Source organism: Papilio xuthus, unplaced genomic scaffold (genome assembly GCF_000836235.2).
Source record: "Papilio xuthus unplaced genomic scaffold, Pxut_1.1 DF824655.1, whole genome shotgun sequence".
Classification (NCBI taxonomy): domain Eukaryota; kingdom Metazoa; phylum Arthropoda; class Insecta; order Lepidoptera; family Papilionidae; genus Papilio; species Papilio xuthus.
Genome location: NW_013533994.1, coordinates 3,005,995 through 3,030,942, shown reverse-complemented (window position 1 = coordinate 3,030,942; position 24,948 = coordinate 3,005,995). Strand labels below are relative to the sequence as shown.

The 24,948-nt window shown below is 33.6% G+C and overlaps 2 protein-coding genes across 3 annotated transcripts; both read left to right on the top strand.

Moving 5' to 3' along the window:
* Nucleotides 1–16,084: 16,084 nt before the first annotated feature.
* On the top strand, nt 16,085–20,556 carry LOC106127634 (tubulin glycylase 3A). Its single transcript, XM_013325779.1, has 11 exons — nt 16,085–16,177; nt 16,454–16,598; nt 16,965–17,158; nt 17,302–17,477; nt 17,591–18,031; nt 18,385–18,596; nt 18,674–18,764; nt 18,834–19,004; nt 19,102–19,355; nt 19,430–19,773; nt 19,860–20,556. Exons 2-11 carry the CDS (start codon nt 16,475–16,477, stop codon nt 19,893–19,895), a joined length of 2,043 nt encoding a protein of 680 aa, XP_013181233.1. The 5' UTR covers nt 16,085–16,177; nt 16,454–16,474; the 3' UTR covers nt 19,896–20,556.
* A 409-nt stretch (nt 20,557–20,965) lies between these two features.
* On the top strand, nt 20,966–24,906 carry LOC106127633 (tubulin glycylase 3A). 2 transcript variants are annotated; one of them, XM_013325777.1, is made up of 5 exons: nt 20,966–21,072; nt 21,336–21,452; nt 21,728–22,886; nt 22,971–23,486; nt 23,770–24,906. In XM_013325777.1, the coding sequence occupies exons 2-5, from the start codon at nt 21,363–21,365 to the stop codon at nt 24,441–24,443; spliced, it is 2,439 nt and encodes an 812-aa protein (XP_013181231.1). In that variant the 5' UTR covers nt 20,966–21,072; nt 21,336–21,362; the 3' UTR covers nt 24,444–24,906. The 2 variants fall into 2 exon arrangements, with proteins under 2 accessions (XP_013181231.1, XP_013181232.1); XM_013325778.1 differs by lacking the exon at nt 20,966–21,072 and having other exon boundaries at nt 21,398–21,451; nt 21,726–22,886.
* Nucleotides 24,907–24,948: the final 42 nt, after the last annotated feature.

Below are 24,948 nucleotides of genomic sequence, written 5' to 3'. Positions count from 1 at the left end.
AAGAACATAGAAGTGAAAGTATTGCTATATTATACAAACCGGTTATAAAATATAGAACAATATGTTACGTTAGACATTCTACAACAAATTGAGTGCCATAAATATTTTCTACTATTCTAGAAAATCAAATACATATTCAAACATAATAAAGTAAATTCGTGAACATTCATCGGAACGGCTCTGTCTGAAATATGAATTGACACAGATGTAGAACATAACCTACTAAATAAGTTTTTTTAGTCCCACACAGACGTAGTCGCAGACAACAGCTAGTATTTTATATTTCTTTGTTAAAAAAATTAAACTACTCCAATATGAAAAGCAAAATTAAGCAATTTGATGGCCATTCTAATTACTCGTTGTTTCGTAACAAACAAATCACTCGGTATTTGGTAACAGTCATTTCTAGCGCAATGGAAAAAACGATTAGCCGAGTATTTCGTGTACTTCATAATTAGAATTTCCTACAGAGTATTGCGCATTAGGATAATTTCGTCTGATAATTATACCAAGGTACCGTAAATTGCAGGTATCAAGGTAAATTACACGCGAGTGGGCGGACCTCAGTCAGAATGATAAAGTTTATTGTACCTGTGATAAGTAAGCTGTGCAGTAAACCTAAAGGCAAAGACAAATAGAATTTGGTAAAACATAGAACATAGAGACAGAATGAGATACGATAAGCTACATAAAGCAGTTCCCCGTATGTTTCGTCGATTAAAGGTAGGCAACGTATATGCAATTGCGTATGTCTATGGCCAACGGTCACTTCGCTATTTCAGCGATTTCAGGTGGCCGCTCGTTCGTTTGCCATCTTATATTATAAAAAAATGTTGATTGGTTAACTATAGTAGCAGTCATAGTTGCAAACCCCGAAATATTTGCTAATTCGCTAGAATAACGTAATACGTATGTATGTACTGGATGTCGTCCGCGACTATTAGCGCGGGATTAAAAAAAATAGTAAGTAGCAATGTGTTCATCTAGACTATGACATCTACACCAAATTACAGCGAAATCCTTGGAGCCGTTTTGGAGATACCTTCTACAGAACATACATATATCCATCTAAACTTTTGCATTTATAATATTAGTAAGAAGTAAGATGAAATTTTACGCGTATAAAGGAATATTGTAATATCGAACACTGCATGCCGTCGGTAATTCACTGCGGTAGTCAGTTTTGATATTACAGTTATTTATGCAAGCAACGATACTGTTCATTTCGCCACGTGATTTGTTGCCGGCATTTACATATTTACTGGCATCTTAGCGATCTGTATACTACTTACTAAACTTTAGTAACTGTTGCCTTACAACTTCGCGCGCACCGCACTTTGCTTGATTAATTCTATACATAAAGTTAAGAAGAGCAACATGCTTGCTTACGTTTTACGCGAGCGTATCAAAACTTCTGTGAATTTCAAATATTGTGTCACGTAATTTATCTCGCACGTACCCATAATCTGCATATATTAGGATAGCTATTTCCAAGGATATTTTACGGCATCACGAATATCCATCACACCTACCTACCTCCTCCTACTGTATCTGTAATTGTTAAGGTTAATGTCAGACATTTAAAACATATTAAAAACACTTTTTTTACTAACTGACATACTATAAATAAAATGGTGTGCGCCATTCATCCACTACCTAAATTTACAAAACCGGTACACAGTGACAAAGCGATGCATCACTTAAGTCCACGAAAACACATTCTATTTTCAAGATAGAAAATATTATGATAGAGCGACTTCCAATAAAATGTTCAACATCTCAATAAGGTCCTCTTGGAGAGCACTCGATTATTCAATAGGGACAGTCTGTTCAAACGTTCCGTAAAAAGCTATTTCCAATAGCGCCACGTAGCGGAGGTGAAGGAAATCGAAGGTAGCGCCACCGTGTCCGCTCCATCTACATTGTAAATACTGGCTTTATATTTTGCTATCATTTTAAAACTTCGACATAAAGTTTAAAAAAGGTACTTTATCAATTTTACATTCATAGTAAAAAATTATATAGAGTTGAACAATCAATACCAGAAACGTCTATAACATATCAAAAAAACCTTTAATTACCATACAAATGTAAACCGTTATCACTAAGGACTAAGATTAGACTCTGGTTACCAGTCATTTGGTATTCAGTTACCGTTACTGACCACACGAAACACAATAGGTATCACATAAAAACTGCAGTTGTTTGATGCCACTGTACCTGTAGAATAGTGTGAACTTTGCCTAATACGTATATTGATTAAAAATATTAGGACGTGAGATTCCAAAATGTCGGAATACTTTCGATGTCGAAAATAATTTGAAAAAACAAGAGTTTTTTCAAATTATTTAAGTAAGAAGTAAGAACTTACTCTTATAAAATTATAACACTAAGGGACTCCCATAGACTTCACTAAACAAATTTGAGTAAGGTCGACAACAATACTGTGGGGAAAACGCTACTCAAACCATGGCCCTTCAACATTAGAAATTATTCTTAGTTCACCTTGCACTTGAAAAATATTACAGCAATCGTTTAATTACGAGTCATCTGGGACACCATGATTGCGCAAAACTGACGCTATTTAACAGTTCAGGTTAACAACACCAATTATCAACAACTTTAATTAATGCTTGCTCTATTAATTTCAAACGTTTGTAATTAAAATACTATTAAACAAAACTTATTACAAAAAAAATGGATGATGTTTTAACCTTTTATATGTCAAGTAACTACATACATTAGAATAACAGTATTGTTAGCAATAAAATAATGACTCAATCAAATGAGATATATATTTTGATTATTTTAAAGCGTGTTTCCTTGATGCAAACAATAGATTACATTCCTTGTTACAATACGACACAACTCTATTGGAAATATAACTATAATAGCTTTCTTCGATAACGCATGCGAATGGAATGCACTTAAATGCATAAAAACGTTGTCACGTAAATCGATCGAGATCGCTCTCGTTTCTATGTGAACATCTCTTGCAAATGGAGAGCGCACGAGAGTCAAATTACTACCAAGGATAAAACGTTACAACTTATACATTATTAACGTTGTATTATTATGATAATTATGGTAGTCAAAAGTGAATGTAACAGGAGACCTTCCTAGTCTCTGTTACGTTATTCAGAAAATGTTTGTTTAGCATCACTTCAATAGATTTATTGTCACTGATATATAATGATGCAATGTTTAGAATATTCACATTAAATTAACATTTTTCACATTGCATCATTCTCATCATCAGCCTTTATCTGTCTACTGCATGTAATAAATACAAAGACATGATTCACATGGTATATAAATCATAATTATTCCCATAGTAACTAAAAGTTGTTAATCGGTACTAATAGCATCATAAGGTTCTGCAATAAAGAATACAGCAATTTATATAAAATTGACAAATGATATTTTCGTATAACTATTATTGTAGCATGGCAGAGCCTCATGTCGTGGAATGGGCTTACATTTGGAAAGCGCCCGCGGCTAACTCGGCCGGTCACGCAACACTGAATTGCCGATTAAAGCGAACGCGATCTGAATTGCCTACAAGCGAGGTGCGAACAGTTAAAGGACCAATTACAATATACGTGTGGCACCCTTACATATTATTAAAATATGTTATAGTAGGTCACTTTATGATGGGACGTTTTGAGACCTCATTATTTACATATTCTATTAATCAAGAAGTAGACTTACATGAAGATATAGGAGGCTCATTTTATTTTAAATTTAATATTGTATTTACTCCCGTAATAAATACAGTTGCATTTCGAACCAAACAAAACAAGTTTAATGAGCAACAAAAACCGTCACCGTTTCCAAAATCATCTGACAGACACTCGACCGTGACAAACCAGTCGATAAAGCTCCGTCACTACAAAAAGTTTAACAAAAATTGGCTTGTATTTTCATATCTCTAGGTAAGTGGACATCGGGCCGCGCGTCACGGTCAAGTGATAGCAGAGAGAGATAGAGACCACTCGACCACTCGCAACGCGACGGGGCCGAGCAAACACTCACATATTACATTACCAGCAGGCGCTTGGTCGAAACGTGTCCGCTGCCTTATCATATACACTTTGTTTTATATAACCATTGCTTCGAGAGTTGCTTAAGACCACTCGCTTTAAGCACACGAGTTATTCGCGCCAAGGTCATGTTGACCGAGTAATTCACAAGCAAGTTTTGTAAGTGTTAAGCATTTTACTATGTTGCTAGGCATCACACCAAATATGCTAGCCTATTGGTATATTTTATTGGAATAAATACTTGGTAAAATTTTACGTCATCGATAATTAGTTATATCAAATAAAAAAGTAAATATCTTTTGGAAACAAAAGAAAATTATATGATAAATATAAACATACGAATCTTTTTTACATAAAAAGATAATCCGTATTCCTTTCATAATTATACACGTATAGTTATCCGATATTAAAACTATTTATTGTTAGCTTCAAGGTTCTGTTTTTACGTATTTTTGCGTCTCAAGTATCATAATTGAATAATTGAATTTAGTTAACATATTGATTAAGAAATCCATAATCCATACTTGTATGGCTTAAATTGCGTTATGGTTGAGTTAATCCAATCAATTAGGTAATTCCATTAGTTCTATCGCCTATTAAGTGCGTAAGCAAACATCGAAACGTGTGACGTCGTATTTAGGAATATCGGTTTATAATAACTAGCAAAGTATAATAAATTTTTACAGTAGAATATTTTTTGCAGTTCTATCTTATATATAAAATTCTCGCGTCACAATTTTCGTTCCCATACTCCTCCGAAACGGCTTGACCGATTCTCATGAAATTTTGTGAGCATATTGAGTAGGTCTGAGAATCGGCTACTATGTATTTTTTATCCCTTATATATTATTTACCCTAAGTTAAGGGTGACTAGACCTTAGTCAACCACGCTGGCCCAGTGCAGGTTGGTTGACTTCACACATATCTTTGAATTTTTTCTCAGATATGTGCAGGTTGCATCACGATGTTTTCCGTCACCGTATGTAGGCTAGGCTCCGATCCCCTCAGTGGGGACATATAGTGAGCTGATGATGATCTATTATTTATAGTATCCCGAGCGGACTGAGTCGCGAGCGACAGCTAGTAGATTATATAAATTACTATTTGTTTTCTGAAACTTCGGAAACTAAATTGTAAATGTTTGATGGACACATGATTTTCACAGCTTATGAATCACACAAAGGGATTTTTTGTTATCGTTCTAAACTTAATAACACAAAAAGATATGCGTCATAGATATGATTTGAATCTTGTCTAATAACGCGTATAAGCAATCGCGTGTTAGTTACCTGTACTTATAAATGAAAAGGGCAAGGACGGATGTGCACGCAAACCAATTAATACAAACGTTACAAAGGCTAGTAATTTATTCCAATAGAGCGTTGTTAGGTCGAAAATAACTTACAAACAGGAAATCAACCAAAATCGAGACAAAAAAATACTCTTTTTTAATTTTACATTTATTAGGTTTTCCTCTAATTCCTTTTAATTTTTTTTATATCATAAGGTGGCAAACGAGCGAGCGGCCACCTGAAATCGCTAAAATAGCGAAGTGACCGTTGCCCATAGACATACGCAATTACATATGCATTGTTGTTAATCCATTTCAGTTAAAAAAAATTAACTATTTATTACAAAATAAAATAACTTCTACCATTATCTTACTAATATACAAATGCGAATGTTTAGATGGATGTTTGTTTGAAGGTATCTGTAGAACTGCTGAACAGATTTCTATGAAATTTGGACATGTTGAACAGAGCCTAGAAGAGCCGTGCGGACGGAGGACGACTTCTTGTCTCAAATAAAAAGCGATTTGCAAAAATAACGTATAAATTCCGTAATCGAGATGACTTCGCATTGGAATCTAAAGATTACAACATATGAACGATGAACTATGTAGAATATTTTGTAACGTGTTTGTCTGTGAATGCAAATTGATGACATTGAAATTTTTGCATCTTTCGTTATTGGAATTCAATGATCCGATTACAAAATAGGTCTATTCCTATTCTCCGTAACACGGGTTAGGCATTAACCGTTAAACGAATTAACCGACGAAAATGTCATGACCTCACAAAATACCGGTTTACATTTACTAAATGATGATCTCTGTTAGAATGTAGGCTTTTTACTTTCACCTGACCAAAAGGTTGTACTTACTTTAGGAAACTATGCAAGATAACTTGAAAACAGATAAAACCGAAAATTAGTTACAACTCGATTATTATCCACCAATTCTATGGGTACTTGAATTAATTAGATGTATTTTAAACAAGTAATACACAGACAGTTAGAACAACTTTATGAAAGGAACCGCAAGGAAGAAGAGGAATAGGAAGACCGATTACACGACGGTAAGATGAAATAAAGAAAGTATGCGGCACTACCTGGGCACACGTGGCTCAAGATAGAGAAAATTGGGCATCTTTGGAGGAGGCGTTTACCCGAACAGGGATTCCTACAGATAGTTAAAAAAAATATATAAAAAAAGTAGTTACATTATAAATTTTATTATATGATTTATCTGTACAGAAATAAATGGCTTTATTATTATTATTTTATCATAGAAACAATTGAAATTTCAACAAAGTTAAAAATGCAGTTAAAACTTTCCATACGACGTAAGTAACAACTTCGGTTTTCATGCTACCATGATGCAAGCGAAACTTTTTTTTATTTTAAAATACAAACAAAAACATGTATTTACGTTTGTGTCAACTTGCCAAGGTTATGTATAAATGTCATTGCTGACATTTAGACGCCAATACACGTAGCAGTCTCACGTAGACAAAGGAAAAAGAGCAATGACCTAAGATGAAAAGGGTTTGTGCTCCAAGGGCACCCCTACAGAAGTGCAAACATCAGATGGGACCTCTGACAAAGGGATGATTACTCTTTTAAATTATACTTTTGAAAAGAAACAAGATCAAAAACATTGATTTTTTTAAAATTTAATTTTACCGAACTTTCTATCTGCTTGCTGTAAGAATTTTTTAACCCTTATGTTCATTTTGTATAGTATACCTTACATACAACTTTATAAAAATATACGATCACTATATAATAATTTTTAACTTAGTTTTTTGCTTTTCTTCAAAAAAGAAATCTTGCCACAATAAGGATTAATAGTATAACATTTAATACTTTTTCAAATTGTAAAACAAATACGAGAATTTTAGTTACAATAAAAATAAAAATAAGTAGGTACTCGAAATAGAGAAAAAGCATTTTAAACAACTGAGGAATCTCTTGTTTGTAACCCAATTTGCCACTATATTATTCCACCGATATTTTTACCAGAATATTGAATCAGCAAACAACAGGACGACAGTACCTCATGAAGGAAGTCGCGTGCTATATCAATCTTTATATAAAAATTTGTTTATAATCTTATCGGAAACCGTTAAATTTTAAAGCAATCATAATATTTGATGCTTAACTAATCTAAACATAAACCTGATATTTTGAGGCCGACATGTTTCCTCCGTGGGTCATGCAATGTACAAACACAAACACACACACACAAGTATGTCACGGAATGCGAACAGAGATGACGTTACTAAATTCGTCATTTAAATATTTAATTTATTACTAAACGTAACTTATACAGGTGATGTATTAAAAAAATCTTTGGTATTTTAATAAATATACAACTGTATGTAAATAAAATCTACAACAATAACAAAAACATAAGAAGTGGGCAGAGACCACGGACCTCCATTTGCCGCGGTTCTGACACACCTCTCTGGCTTCTACATTCATGCACGTCGGTTTTGGGTGCCCTATAATACCTTCTTCTTCATTGCATTCTTATTTCATTAAAAAACTATTTTTATAGAATTATGTCGTATATGTTACAAAAGTCATAATAGATGTAGATTAACAATAATAAACAAATGAAATGCACACGAACGGAAATTGGTTTGATACGATCGTGACCTCATTAAGGATACAACCGAAGTAAACAATAATGATTGTGACAATATGGCCTATAAAATGTAATATACGAGGAGCAATGCAGGATACAATACTAATATATTTCGTACAATTGTTAAGTTAGTCAGCGCGCTACAGAACCGATAAATTATAAATATTGACGCGATGATCTCGGTTGCCGTAAATGAATATTTAAAGTTTCTATCAAAATTTGCGCCACGCCTCAATGCCTGTCACATCAGCAACCTCAACGATGGACCATTTTAGCGTACAATTATTAACCAATAAATGTTTAAACTTTGACACCTCGTGATAGGTTATCGAAAGAACCGGTTATTTCAGAATGATGTAAATGTTTGATCTTTAAATATATAAACATAGATACAGCGAACGTTATTATAGAAAACATGAATTAAAAAGTCAAATGTGTGTCTGATTTAGGGTCCTTTGTTAATCAAGTGATATTTTAGCAACTTTTTGACTTACAACTGAGGTTTAAGACTAACTTCTCCCCCATCTAAATCACGTGTTTTCGTAAAAAGCCTATGTCACCCGAGGATAATGTACTTCCCAACAGTGAAAGAATTTTTAAAAACAGTACAAATATTCGATGCCTATTCAATGCAAACAGTAAAGTTTTATATTAGTATAATAGACATATTTTATTTATTAAATTTCCATTGTAAGTTAGAAAATAAATACACGTGATATCTCACTTTAGGCCTCCCACCAAATATCTGGTAATAATCAATTTTCACGAAAAGAACATAAATTATTTAATTATCAATAGAGGCAAGGAAAAATTGGATCGTAAACGTAATAAGGAAGCATTTTATATCAAAGAATTTTTATTCGTCAAATAACATTTAGCAGGCATTTAAATCGCTTTCTCGGATAATCTGTATCAGAATAACGCAGCCCGCCGATGATACGTGGCTTTCGAAACGCTTGGCTTGCATTCTTTCACGCGTGTTTATTTATCGAACGATCGCCGCTTAGTCGAAGCGAATATACGTCAAAATACGTCTCATTTTACACACGTAACTTTCAATATTTTCATAATTTTTTTTATAAAGAAAGGAGGTCAGTTTCGTTAATCCTCGTACTGTCGACGTTCTACTTAATGCTGTTGAAGCAAAAGTGAATGTGATTAGGCAACTGACGAGGCGTTTAATAAACAATTTGTTGGAAATTAGGCGAACTATGTGTAACATTATTGTGAAATAATTCACGCGGCCTACTTTAACGTCTGTACTGACCCGGTTTCTAGTTATACTGCAAACGGGGCAATTCGGAAAAGATGCCAACATATATGACCCTACAATTGCATCTTTATCTTTAATCATATCAACATTCGACGCTTTATTCGTATATATCACACCTCACAGACATACATGAATAAAGTTCTAACAATTCAGTGAATGTAAACTGTGAAGCATCGTATCACGTTCTTGAATGAAGGTGAAACGTAGGAAATGTACACATTAAACATTAACAAATAGGTCCGACTATTAATTCCGTCGGTGGGGACGGACCCTAGCGACTATATTTATCCAATGATATTTTATAATAGAATATGACCTTGTTGGGTATGATCGGCAAGTAGGACAAGTGGGGTGCTCGTGCAGCGCTCTAGTATCGACTGGTACCACATCACACCACACGAACGAACCGTACAAAGGGTAATAATAGTACATTACCCCCTTTCAACGCTCCAATGCGAATAGTTCATTTCAAATAGGAATCAGGCGATAGGGCCATAAGCGATGTAAGCCAATATCGACTTGTAGAAAGTTTGATTCCATAAATAACATAGTTAATAATATAAACAACTTGCTAAAAGTAATGAGGCTGTTATTTAATCGTCAACTTCAAGAAGTTTATGGGTTGTTATTCAAAAGTACAAAACAATACTTAGAAAACATAAAGGGCAGTTACGGCATTTAAAGTTAAAAAAAGGTTAAATAAGACCGGACTATCTGGCAGGGAGCAGGTGTTTACAATGAACAACAAACAGGACAACGTTACTACAAACGTCTTGGATGTTATCCAAGTCGTAGAGTTGGCATACATTGGCTGGTCGGTTTTGTTCTTTTTTGCTTATACGAATTCCAGCGGCAATAGTATATGTCACGTCAAAACCTTTCTAATTAGAATACATTGATGATTAAATTATCTAAAATGAAAGACACGCCGATCAAAATATTCCACTTTTTAAATAGTAAAAGGTGGTAAACGAGCAAGTGATTGCTTGAATTCACCAAATGAGCGAAGCGGCAACTTCTCATAGGCATTTACAGCTGCATTGCCTACCTTCATTCGACAGAGAAGCCCACCCATTCATGCAAAAGATATATTGTAGGCTCTACCATTGTTAAAGAACTCCCAAAACACTACCAAGGATTTTGAAATGTTGCTACACCTATTATTTTCTTCGTAATTTGAAGTAACCCTGAGTATACGAAAATTTTTAATAAATGTTTTTCTAGAATGGAGTTGTTATAGGGTATTATTTTGTGGATGCGAAAATTGTCATTTTACATTTGTTTAGTAGTAGGCCCCAGTCCGGTCGTAGACCTTGCTCGCAGGCCAGCTGATATTTGTCTGAATCAACACGATGACCGACGGGAATATTCAATTAAAGTTTTTATTGCAACAATTTCACGGCGCAGCGCGAGGCGACTCCGTCGATGAGGTGATTAAATTTCCAAAAGGCACGTTCAGTTGTTGGATCGACTCAGTCATTCACGTTTTGTAAGTAAACCTTTACTTTTAAAAAAGCTGCAACGACATTTTCAACGAATTGGTAAGAACGGGGGTATAGAGCTTTTTACTATTCTTATTTGGTTTTTATTGTAACGTAGGGTAATTATTATATAGCCATAACAGTAGTGAAGGATACTATAACATTGAAAACGGATTTTTTAAACAGTTTAAAATTATCTTGCCTCATTCGGACCTTACACTCTACAGACCGATATTTAAACTGTTTGTAAACCAATGTGCAAGATGCTTTTGTCTTGTCAACCATGTTTCAAAATTTATTTACTTTGGTCAAACATAAGCGAGTTCATTACAAATGTTGGACTTACAACAAAGACGCCGTAAGAAGTTGAAAGTCAATAAAATTATATATTCATTTCATAACCAGTCTTTGTAAATATTGTTTCGCTGTTAAAACGGTAATAGCTAAAAATTTACATTATACTAAAAACAGTAAGGAATTCTAATAAAGAGTAACGTATATGACAGTCCACACAAATTATGTCGCCATATCATTATTCCAAACGGACGCTTTAACAACGTTGTAGCAACAAAAAACTTGGAATTCCATATCTTTTGTAATGTAAATAGTTTTAAAATGGCATTCACTAGGCAGTAGTAAATAACGACCGCTCACTGGGCATAGTCGCAGGGCCTACGAGGAAACCACGGCCTATATAGATAAGAAACTAGTTGCAAGCACCATAATATTTGCCTATACACCAACTAAACGCCCCTATTGTATACGTTCAACTAACAAGCCACCACATTGTCGAATCAACTTCCGGGTGATGTTAAATAAATTAGAAAACGTTACTAATATTGTTACTTATTTGCAGCAATGAACAATACAAATATGTTGCAAAACAATAGAATTACAAACCCAGTCAGATGTGCCCTATTACATAAGATATAAACCACTATCTGTCACCCGCGACTCCGTCCGCGCGTCCCGTACTTCCAGGCTATGTTCTACGTCTAAGCCAAATTTCAGCCAGACTTGTTCAGCCGTTCTGGAGATATCTTCAAACAAACAACATTCGCATTTATAATATTAGTGAGATTTACCGTGGGTTTCTAAAAACAAAATCTCCATTTAAAACTTATTGTATCTCTATTATGTCACAGATAACACGGGGATGACGATATTATATTTTTTATAGAGATTTTGGATTCAGAATCTGTTTTTAAACAATTTTAAGTTTTCAATTCATTTGTCATTAACCAAATTGATATCTGTGTGCAAAGTATAACATGATTCGATTCGAATGAAAGCGTTAAAAATTCTCAAGTCGCAAATGAAGGTGATACGATCGAAGTTTGAAAACAGACCGCAACTTATTTAGGTTATGTTACTTTCTCGATAACTTTGTCATGATGTTACAGACAGCAAATTACTTTCCATAACCTGTATGCTGTCACTTTGACAGTTATGTAAACCACATAAGCATTTTGTTGGCTTATGATTACTATTTAAAAAGGCGACTTAAAAAAATAAAAAGTAAAGTTTGGTGGAATTCACATATTTCTTTGATACAACTCTATCGCTATTTCGCCCACTTAAATAAAGTTTTACTTTACTCAATCTTACACTTCTAGCCAATCTGTTCATGGCTAAGAAGTATCATAAAATTAGAGTAAGACATTAAAAACTTAAATATAGTTGTCCCACGCAGCGTCGATGCGTTTGCTTTACGAGTAACAAGCACGTAGCTCTCCGAGACCGGAATAACAATTGAACCGTGGGAAAACGCACTTAAACGACACAATTATGAAAGACCTACCACCCAATCCAGTACACGAATACCACTGGCAGAATAGTTAAACTGTAAAAATAACAGTCGATGTTTACAGGCCTAACGGTAGCTAATAAACAAACATTATCACGTCAATAGTAACGCATCATTGGCGAGGAAACGTCTAGATCTTTATGGATCATTTACATCCACATACTGATCTAGGCATGGTATAAATACTAGGCTTAATTTAGAACTGAAAAGCTACGTTAATATAAAGACTAACCTTGTCTATACATTTAGTGATTAATTCTACATTCTTTAAATTTGTTTTATTTAAACAGCAAGTAAAAAAATATCATCACATAGGTGAGATATTTTCGCGATTTACGTAATATGTGTTTAATTTATATTTGACACTAGCGTTTTAGAACTTTATTTAGATATTAGGTATAATTCTTAATATCGTAAGCACATTCATTTACCTTCAATACAAATATTTTTAAAGTTACAAGTATTACGGGATTTATTTATTTTAAATTGCACCAAAAATAAGTAAAAACACTTAGAAAGGCTTTTTAAGAAACGAAACGGGTCCGTGCGAATCGGTAACGGTTGTTGCGTCACGAGACTCGACTCCGACGTGATTCATATGACTGCAATATGGAAATATAGATAAACAGATAATTCATATTTATAAGTAGGTATCTATAACTCTTCAAATGTTTACATGATATTTAATTTATTAAACAATGTATTTCCATTAGGCATTCGTTAACAGGATGTTAGAATAACTGATAGTATGAAGGATGTGAACCAAGGTCATGTGGTGACATTCACAATTTGTCAGCGGGACAACCTGTGAAAAACCTCATAAAAATACTTAGTACAATGTTATGTACCAATAAATAACAAGTATCAGAAAATATAGTAAGTATTACTTGGAGAACATACTAGAAAATCAATTTCAGTCTTCTTATTACTTTTAAAACTATTTTTTTTAATTTTTAATTTAGATTTGGTGATATACATTGATTATTCATCATTACAAAAAAAGCTGCGTACAAACATTGGAAATATGTTTCTTTAGATTATTGATTTGTGGGTATTTCGAAATTTTTGTTTAGTTAACATTATTTTGTGTACAAATTACACATTCAAAATTCCTATTGGAACTTTGGTTATCTTTAAATTTTTAGATTAATTAATTTATTTTTCTAAACATAAGCAATGTATATTGAAGTGTTATAAATAATAATAATATACAGATTAAGAAAGGATTAAACATATGTTAAATATATAACCTTTTTTCTACTTTAAACAACGAGACAAATTTAAAATCACACCGTTGATTCCATATATTATTGTATGTCTCACATATTATTGAACTTCTTAAGGATGACACTTTATTTTGATCATGTTCAATTGTTGAAGAAGCATTGTGAGAAATGTCAATTGTTTATAATGATGACTTTACATTGGTATGACTGAATGCATTGTTACTTACAACATATGAAAATTATATTTGGAATTATTTTTATCCTATTTTATAACTTACTACCCAAACACATATAAACATAATAGTTGTGGCAGAGTGTAATAAATATATTCTGAGTTGTAAATAACTGAGACAATATTATTCAATTCTGCAAGTTCTAATTGGTATGTTTAAAATGTAATATTAAATTTAAATTCCAAATATAAAGGGAGTTTCAAAATTATGTTTTTTTTTAATTAAAATACCTAAATAAATTTAATTAAAAAGTTAATATATTATAAAATAAACATGGCTAGATATGTAATGCAGACTTATAAGTACTTGAGCATATAGGATTTCTTCTTATCTTATTTAAGTGCTATCAGAAACAGTCACAAATTTATCAGTTAACAATAATATGATAAACATTCTCTTTTAAGACATTTGCATTGATAGAAGAAAAAACACATCCGTGTATATATATTTATAATAGCATATAAAAACAAGTGTTAAAAAGTTTTGCATGAGGCTTCAATTAACACCTTATATACAATCTTGTTTGTTGTCTTAGCAAGTATTAGCCTCTAGTAAAAGTGATAATAAGTTACAGATTGTTACAGCACCATAATTGCGTTCAAGTTTAACAAAATACGTACTGGTTTTGTATGACACGTAGTTAAGCAAATTGTTAACCCGTTATTTCGATAAAAAAAAATATTAACTACCAAGAACTCTTAAAAGAATCTTACCTCACTGAAGGCCATCACTCTGGCCGGACCTCAGCTTCGATCCGGACCTTCTAGTTTACTTTACCACTGTCTATCAAAACAAATAGTTCAAGCTTTTGTTTTCCAACATTGAAAAAAGTCCAGACATTTAACAGCCCCTCGACACAAATACATCTGAACTTAGTAACATCACTCACTGCGCAAAGACCAAATTTTAATTATAAAATGAAAACACCTGACCGAATCACAAATCACTGAAAAAAAACCAACATTCCTCAGGTGGGATAGATGCACATCTGTCTCAGTCAATTAAAAATCTTAGTAATATTAAAAAAATTACAACACTAATAAAATTTGTATTTTTGTTATTTTTACAGTTCGATATTTCGATAAAAACCGTAATAGAAAAAACTCATCTAATGTATGTAGAAGTAACACGGAACAAACTAATAAACGGAGATGAACTCGCCATCTTGCTTTCATGTCATAATCAGAAATGGCAACATGGCAACATTTAGATTTGAATCTGTCAAATGCAGACGAGGTTGACAGCATAAAAATAAAATCCTACCGACTAAAGTTTATTTCCAAAAAAAGTAGAAATAAAAAAATATGAATTGACTTTAGCAAATGAAGTTTAAAAAAAATATGCCATCAATTATAGCAAACATTGGAAAAATCATTCACAACATTTTATTTCCAACAATGAGCAAAACTTGATATATAGATGTAAAAACAAATAGTCTTAATAATCTTATAAAATTCTAATATAAAATAAATCCAACACGTTAAAGTTTTCAATAAAAGATTTTGTGATAAAAGATGACGTAATTTTGCGAAAATACTGCCATCTAGTTTGTGTAGCATTAACTGCGACCACCGATTTTTCAACCATTGATTTGTAAGAATTTACTTTTTTTTTAACGGATGTTTGTTTTTTTTAGACTTTTCTCGTATAATACTCAATATGTTTTACCATGAGAAAACCTTCTTCACTTTCCTCAATACATTTTTAGTTTTAAATTCATGAGATTTTTTCGTTTCGTCAAATGTTCACGCAGGCTCAATACGCGATTACCGAACCGCATCTTTCGTGTTTCGCTTCTACTCTGCATGTGTACAAGCTTATATCAATGTGATATTTATAATCCTAATTAGTTACTTACAAATTACTTTAACAATCCTACATACATGTTTTGCAGTGTGTATACTAAACCACTTCCTCTCCCAAATCTTATACCAAATAAGAAAATTTAAATTCCTACCTATAGGCGTTACCTAAAGGTTTACTAGTAAAGATCAGGGTGATTTAGCTTTTATATGGATTAAGCTTAATTTTTTGTATTTTGTTTACCATGATTTTTAATCTTTGAATTTTTAAAACACTGTTTTGTCAAATCTAACCGTCACATTCCATCATAAAAATTTACAGTTTACAAAATCATTTTTGTGTTGTTTTTAACCTAGTTCCCTGATTGCTCCACTGCAGAGGTAACACTAATTTGCGTTTATTAATTTCCGCGTATTACGCTGCGCATTTGCCGAAGGACACACTTATTGTACGACGTCACAGTTGCCCACAGTACCAGGCGGGGATGCGCTCGGCCCTGCTACCGTAGGCACCTATCCACTATGTAGGTTAAAATGTAAAGTGGGTTAATGCACTGCTTTATATTTAAACATTCAGTTCACTTTGAATCACTGAACCGAGAAGACCTCCGATGATACGGAATTAAAAATGACGGTTGTATCATGGGACTGTTACAGGGATTTCAATAGTAAGCGCCCATGGCTGTAACAATGGCGTTGGAAGAGAGCTCGTCCGACTCAAAGCTTCACAAGGACAGCACCAACAAGAAGGAGCTGCGGCCACTTAGCGCCGTCTCATATTCAAGGTCTGAACATGGACCCGGTATGTATTATTTCACGTATATTGACGGTACCATATGGTTTTTTATTTCGATGCAACCATAGCCCTGGTTTCTATGGTCGTATCAACTGTTATTATTAACTGATGGTAGACTGCAAATGAAAGGATGGATATGAAGATATTCTTACTAATTAAGAAATATAAGAAATTTTGCACAGATTGTAGAATAAAGACTAGAAGAAAACATACTGCTTAACAAGTTTTTTTTTAACACCGAGTGGACGGATTTGCAGGCGAAAGCTAGTATCCTTCTACAATAGCTAGACAAAACCTTTTTTCTTTATCGATACTATGGTTGCTGTTTATTTATTTTTTTATTAAAATCAATTGAGATCTTTCACCGCACAGAAACAACGTCCTCTGTAGAACAATTAAAGCAGTATAAGAGCTGGGTAAGCAGTGAAAGATGGAATGAGCTGAAAAAGATAGCGGACACCGCGATGAAGGACCACAAAGTGTTCATGATCAAGGGCGGTGGATTTCCTGCAGTACGTCGAGCGTTGACAGAACGCGGATGGATCGAGAAATATGAATCACATAAGGTATGCTACGTTTTTATCAAAAAAAATATCATTTCCGACCCTAGATATCATTATATTGATAAAATCAGAAATTCGGTTGTTTATTAAAATTAAAAGTATTGTATACAGTTATAAAATTGCAATATTTCGTAATGTATTTAAAGGTTCGTCATCCGCCGGCAAATATTGATCCGAAAAAAGTGGTTGGCAAAGAACTTTCGAAAGTAGAGAGGATGATATTGTACAAGTTTATGGAACACCACTCCGTTGACTTTCTCTGGACGACAAAAAGGGATAAATATGACTGGTTATTGAGCAATAAGGAGGTCGTTATTAGTAGGTAAAAAAAGTCTCAATATGTTTCCAAAACACAAACGTTGGTACTAAATAAGTAAATAACATTTTTTATTAGAGATATAAAAATGTAGACACCAATCCTTTGACTTTCACCAGGTTTTGTAGATCAATATTCACAACAAAGGAAGGTCTTACTGCATCGCTCACTCAAATGCATTGGTACACGGATCCCGGGACAGCTGTGACAAACTTTCCTCGCTGCTACAATATCCATAACTCAGATAACCTGGAAGAGTTTATTGAAGACTTCCGAACAACAGCATGTATTAGTCTTGTCAAATGGTTCTGTCAAATGTTCGAACCGAACAATGAAAACAATCCAGTCACGAATCGCGGGAAAGTGCCGTTCAGTGCTATTGAGTTTGCAATAAATAGACTAAATGAATACATCGTATTCTATTCCCATAAGGATATCGATAATGTTGATGACGAAATTCAACATATATGGGAACACGAGTGGGACCAATTCTTAACACATCACTACCTTTTAGTGCACGAGAAGGCGAAATTTATGGCAGATTCCAACGTCAACGTTAGGTAAATATTAATATTAAATATACCACAAATTATTATGATATCTTAATAACCTTACTAATATTATAAATGCAAATTGTTGGATGGATAATTGTTTGTTAGAAGGTATCATCAGAACGGCTTCATAGATATCGTGGAAGTGAATAACAAACACTGGCAACTGCCAATATTAGGTACGGCTTCCGCGAGATACGTTTTTGTTTTTACATATTAACTGGATAACTGTAACGGTTCAACATATTTTATTGAAATACATAGGCATAGGTACAGATATAGAACATCCAGTTTTTTTTAATTATGCGCGTACGAAGTTGCTGGCAAAAGCTAGTCAGTTACAAGAATGTAATTACTTCCAGACAAATAGAAAGGAGAGCCAGCAAAGCTTTGGCATCGATAGCAAAGTATTGGCCGCAACTAGACATCGATGGGGTCTTAAACATTTGGATCGTGAAGCCGGGCAACAAATGTCGCGGTAAAGGGATCCAGCTCATGAATAATATTAAAGATATCATTGGTCTTCTAAATATTCCCGCTCAGAAAAATAGATACGTCGTACAGAAATACATCGGTAAATCTTTGTATACCATTTTTATAAGAGTTGTTAAGCGTATTATTACTTTTTAATAATTTAATTTTCTATTATAGAAAATCCGCTTATAATATATAATACAAAGTTTGATATTCGACAATGGTTTTTGATAACGAATTGCCAACCACTGACTATATGGATATACAAGTAAGGACGCAAATTAATATGTTTTAATTATGAATTCCTTTGCTTTAAATTTTATTATTCTTTTACCAGAGACAGCTATCTAAGGTTCAGCTCGCAAATATTCAGTCTGTCAAATTATCATGAATCTGTACATCTTACTAATAATGCCGTCCAATCAAAATATAAGAATAATGGTGAGAGGGACAAAGCCTTACCCGATGAAAATATGTGGGACTGCCATTCATTCAAAGCTTACCTTAGGTAAATATAAATAATAAAACCTGTAATAAAATAAATGTCTAAGTTGGCTAATGAATTAATGTTTTATTATTTCTTTTATTTATATAAACTTTTGAAGACAGATAGGAAAGTCTGAGTTATGGGACTCAAAAATATATCCTGGCATCAAGCAATGCCTCATCGGAGCAATGCTAGCTTGTCAAGAGAGTATGGACAAAAGGCAAAACAGCTTTGAATTGTACGGAGCTGATTTCATGTTGACCGAAGACTTCACACCTTGGCTAATCGAAATAAATTCTAGTCCGGACCTGGCGCCTACGACGTCTGTCACAGCACGACTCTGTCCTCAATGCCTTGAAGATGTAATTAAAGGTTGTAACGTAACTAAGTTTGATCATAACGCGTATAATCATGTCCATGTTACAATGATCTTGCTCTGCTTACAGTTGTGCTAGATCGGCGATACAACGTGGACGCTGACACCGGCACATTTGAATTAGCCTACAAGCAGGTCATACCAAAGGCACCTGCGTACCTCGGCCTCTCGTTATGCATCAATGGAAGAAGGCTCCACAAGAAACAGCTCAAGGAACACAGACATCATCACAGAAGCGTGACTCCGTTGGCACCTCGAACGCAAATCGGTGACGTCGTCGAAGATGCCCTCCAGCCGGTGCCACCGGAATACAGTGGACCCATCATCACCGACTTCCTTACGTGGCTGAATCCTTACGACAGCCTTCCCACCAATAAAGATGGTATACTACTAGGCCCCAAGGATTCTCTGACGGTACGCCAAGCAGTAACTGTTATTAAAGCAAATAACGCCCTAAAGTCTGGTTTGAAAAATCGTAAAACGTCCGCGCTCTCTTCTAGGATCCGAGGAAGACGCGAAAAAAATCAAGAATCTAGACGACGTGTGGTGAGACATTCTTGCTGCAGACCCGATGACGACCAGGAGGCGAAGCTGAGCAGAAAATATCGCACCGAGTCGGCGAGGAAATTGGATAAGCCAAAAATCGATATGTCGGTTGGTAACAAGAGATGTTACATCGACCCTGTAGAATGGGAACGAGAGACGGCCAGCATATTAAGATCCACGATTTCGGTTCAAAACAAACTCGCAGCTCGTACTGAAAATCTTGCGCCTTTAAGACAAACCAAATCTGGTCTCGTTGGTGTCAACCAAAAGTCTTTATTGCAACCAATGAGCTCACGAAGTTGTGCTAACGATTCAAACTCATTAAAAAAACTAAGCGCCATCGGTAGAAACATTTGTAGAATTCAAAACGAAAATAGAGCAAAACAGAAATCAATTAGTTTTTCAAAAAGCTGCACATCAATTTACCCGACTTACGGAGTTGTGGTATTGCCTCCGAATGGCGAAACCCCTAATACATTATTCAAGGGGAAGACCGCAATCCAAATATCTCCAACTTTATGAAAACCTTTGTTACTATTACAGAATCTATATTAAAAAAGTGTTACAGATAATATGTTGAAGATATATGGTATTTACTACATTTGTTGAAATTTTAGATTTTTATTTCCACAAATAAAATAATAATATTTGCATGATTAGTTTTCTTTTATAAACACACATTATTCCATAAGTTTATCTTTTAATCCATGGACTACATTGTGCTGCGACATGCACAGTTGATGCTATAAAGCATTGGCATAAAATTGGCATCACAAAAAAAGGATTATCATCGTACATAATACGAGTATGTCGACACATTACGTATAACAATATGTTGTTATATAAAGTTTAGCTAAAGGTTTTCATCTGCAAGCGTTTTTAGATTAATCTTGATATTTATTTAGTTACTTTAAATTATTTTAATATTTATTTGGTATAAATATTAAAATAAACCCCGTGTTAACCTTTTTTATTTTCACTCTTATTAATGTTGCCATGTTAAGTCCTAGAGTAAAAGGTAAATAAAAAAATAAAAATAAACCATCTATGGTTCATCAGTGTCATCAAAATTAAAAACATGCCAAATTTTAATATGTTAAGCAATAAAAATAATAGAAAAAAAGAAGTTATGTAATTATATCCCAATTGATTTCGGAATTATAACAGGTAAACTTTTAATATATATGTACATTGTGTATGGAGTGATTTTTTATATAATTTAAAAGTACGCTTAAAATTTAAGTATTTGTTATTCATCTCTCACTGTCTTTATATATTTAAATATGTTAAAATGTTTTTCCTAAACCTAAACAAATTCAAAATTAAAGTAATTAATATACAAAAGCCATAACGCCGTAAGTTGAAAAACAAAATTAAAGAATGAAGCATCTAAGAAAGTATCCGTCATTAAAGAAATTAATATTTTCTAGCATAATTTGCTCGAGACAAAAAATGAAATGATTAAAAAAAGGCCCCACTCATTAAAAACAGCAAAAATGCCGCCAAGAAAAAAGCTCGTCAGAAGTCAAAGCAAACGGACAAAAAAGGTACCTAATGTTATTTTTCTAGGCTGTTAAATTTTAAAACGAGGATGTGCTAGTTTAAAAATAAATACTTAATCCCTAAAAGTGTTCGCTGTGCGTAATAAGTCTGATAATGATCTGTTCATTTGCTTTGTTGGTATTTCCGCATCAACACGACGCGTGGGCAAATATTGAGTCTCCGTTTCCGTTTATTTTTCCTTTTTTACATTTCTTTTAAGTTCTTACAATAATTTTTTTATTGTAATAAGTTATTTATTTACAAGTCTAATCTATTTCAGAAACAGATTTCTTTCAATAATAACAAATGCAAAGATTTCAAAGAGCCACACTCAGCTCATACCAAATCAGCAAAAAGTGTTACAACACGAAAAAAAATTGTTTGTAAAAAAGATCCAACAATGTATAAAAATACAATCCGTTCGCTAGGACTTAGTTCAAAAGAAAAGTCTTACATAATATCAAGTTTGCAAAATAAATCTTCTCGATATTCAAAATTAAAAGATCTTGCTTCTAAAGCGAAACGGGAAAATAAAGTCTTTTCCATCTTCGGTACGTGCAACGCAGTGCGGAAAGCTTTAGTACAAAGGGGGTGGGTAGAAAAAATTCCACCAAATCGTATAAATATGTTTAAAATAAACAATGGAAAAATGTCTAGCAAAACCGATATACATTACGAGCTGGAGAGACTTATGCTGTCGAATTTAGTTGAGAAATGTAATCCTAATTTCGTTTGGCGCGACACACAACAAGATTATGACACAGCCATCGATATGAAAAATGGATGTAAAACTATTGTCAATAAGCTTAAAGCAGACGCCTTGTGGACGACAAAACAAGGTTTGTGCACATATATGAAGATTAATTATTGGTTTTATATAGAAGATGTAGCCGAAGTGTGCTGTCCACGGACTTATAATAGTTACGATAATGGAGAAATCGAAGAATTTATTGCAGATTATAGAATAACAGCGTGCACTAGTCTTATACAATGGGTTATATCTATGCTTGCAAATAATGTTACGGTATTTGCTGAAACAGGAACCATCCCAATGAAGGTGATGACCTTTGCATTGAACAGATGCAAAGAATATTTGTTACAGAAACGTAATAGAGATATTGATTATCCAATTAAACCGGTCAGCCCAAGACAGTGGAATGCTTTTTTAAAAAAGTACTATCGTGTTATAACTAACAAGGAGCTATTTGAAGCCGATAAAGAAAACAGACTACTTCTTTATATTGGATACGCTCAATTTATATTGGAAAAGATTTACGTTTATCGTCCACAAGTAAGATGTGAGGGGTATCAAAATATTTGGATTATAAAGCCTGGACATTGGTCAAGAGGCAGGGGAATTAGAATGGCCTCTAAATTAGGTGTTATTATAGAACTATTGAACAAAGCCAATTCTAAGTACGTCGTTCAAAAATATATCGGTAAGTCAATCAACTCATCTGAATTTAATTTTTTATCCTGTTTCTCAAATCGTTTAATTCTACAAGTCTTGATACGAATTTCAGAAAAACCATTGTTAATTCACGAAACAAAATTTGACATACGACAATATTACTTGGTAACCAGTACATATCCTCTGGTTATATGGATGTATAAAGATTGCTATTTGAAGTTTAGTTCGCAAAATTATAACCTCGAGAACTATCATGAATCTATACATCTAACGAACAACGCGGTTCAAAAGAAATATAATAATTATGCGGGTCGACATCCAGAGCTACCTATGAATAATATGTGGGAACTAAATATGTATAAAAAATATTTAAGTAAGATTGGTGGCGATGGAGTCTGGGACCATATTATTTATCCCGGTATGAAGAAATCGATTATTGGAATTATGCTCAGCGGGCAAGATTCTTTGCCGTTATGCAAAAACCGTTTTGAGCTGTACGGCTGCGACTTCCTGCTTGACGAAGAGTATACACCTTGGCTGATTGAAATAAACTCATGTCCTGATCTTACTAATACGACAGAGGTGACCGCTAAGATCTGCCCTGCAGTTGTGGACGACGTTATTAAAGGTTTGTTATATAAAATATATAAGTATAGTCCAATCCATAGAGAATAAGCGCACCTTCACGACAAAATTTGTAAAATCAATGAGCACTTAATAATTCTTATACGTATCCAAATAATTCCCGAATTACCATCGGTAAAAGTGGAGTATTTAGGGTGCTTATTTGTCTTTTGCGATTTATTTGTGCATAAAAATGTCTTGGTTTTAAACAGCGTGGTATATACATTGTTGTTTAAATGGTTCCTTGTGTAATTTCGTCGTTTTCATTTACTAACAGTTTCTTATAGTTGTTTTAGATCACGCCAATGATCCAAAGGCGTCCACTGGAATGTTTGAATGTATCTACCAACAGCCGATGACTGTACCAAGATTTAGTACATCAACAGAACTTGTTGTACGAGGATGTGCTCTACCCAATGACTATTTCTACAAAGGCAATTTATCAATAAATCGAATAAAGCATTTTGGGGATTCCAGTGATGAAAATGAAGCTGAATCGTCTCTTAACAAACTTAAATCAATCTACAGTGAGGATGAAATTCAAGAACAATTTTGTGATAATTTTAATGACAAGAAAACAGAACACAAAAAACAATCTAGCTTCACCAGCGATAAAGAAAATTTTGATAGAAACGATTCTGATATATTCCCTAATGAAATGACAGAAAAACTACGTAAAAAGAAAAAGTCCTTATTCCAAAATCATGTCCTTTCAAATTTAAATCTATTTAATGCTATTTTTAATCAGAGTATGAGACAATATCCGAAAAAGTGCAAGAAAATTCAAAAATTAAGTAGTCCTAGAAATATGAAAGACAGGAAGAACAATAAATCGGTTAATAAACCTTTAAATAGTAGTTCTGGAAATATTGATAAAAAATTAAAAGATTATGTACTCCAAGCATCTTCAGATATTTTAACATTTATTAGTGAAAAAGAAAAAGTGTACAATGCTACGTAATTTGTCATAATTTTTTACGGATAATGCTTACACCACAATTGCTGTTATGAAACTGATACAATTAATATAAAATGCATTTGTTATTTCCATCACGTTACCGTATTAATATCTACAAAGTTACTATTGGATATAGTATCTTTGGTCCTAGGACTAAACTAATTTGTCACTCATAAGTAAATGTGCAAAATTACCAGAGGCCAAACTTTTAACTTGGCGCAAGTCGTTTGCAGAACACAATTTTAGTGGTGTGATGTGGGGGGAGGGGACAACGCATAGCTTGGGAGCTTGGGATATGAAAAATAATGATAAACCATCAGATAACTTTTAAATTCTATGAACGGGACGTTTTAGTAAAATCGGGAGGCTGCTTACTTGTTTTCCATCTTTTACTATAAAATAAATTGCAAACAAACAACTTTCCGCACTACCCACTTGACCCACTTCCTCATGGTGTCGAAATAAGCTTTCTGGTTTTCCGCCACGATGAGCTACTCTCTGACCAGTT

What these genes read in the sequence shown, in the direction of transcription:
- LOC106127634 (XM_013325779.1), top strand. Translation starts at nt 16,475, where the DNA reads ATGGCTGTAACAATGGCGTTGGAAGAGAGCTCGTCCGACTCAAAGCTT. An exon ending in CTGACTATATGGATATACAA is followed by an intron (nt 18,765 to 18,833) that starts GTAAGGACGCAA and finishes TTCTTTTACCAG; the next exon opens with AGACAGCTATCTAAGGTTCA. An exon ending in CCTTGAAGATGTAATTAAAG is followed by an intron (nt 19,356 to 19,429) that starts GTTGTAACGTAA and finishes CTCTGCTTACAG; the next exon opens with TTGTGCTAGATCGGCGATAC.
- LOC106127633 (XM_013325777.1), top strand. Translation starts at nt 21,363, where the DNA reads ATGATTAAAAAAAGGCCCCACTCATTAAAAACAGCAAAAATGCCGCCA. An exon ending in AAAGCAAACGGACAAAAAAG is followed by an intron (nt 21,453 to 21,727) that starts GTACCTAATGTT and finishes AATCTATTTCAG; the next exon opens with AAACAGATTTCTTTCAATAA. An exon ending in TGTGGACGACGTTATTAAAG is followed by an intron (nt 23,487 to 23,769) that starts GTTTGTTATATA and finishes AGTTTCTTATAG; the next exon opens with TTGTTTTAGATCACGCCAAT.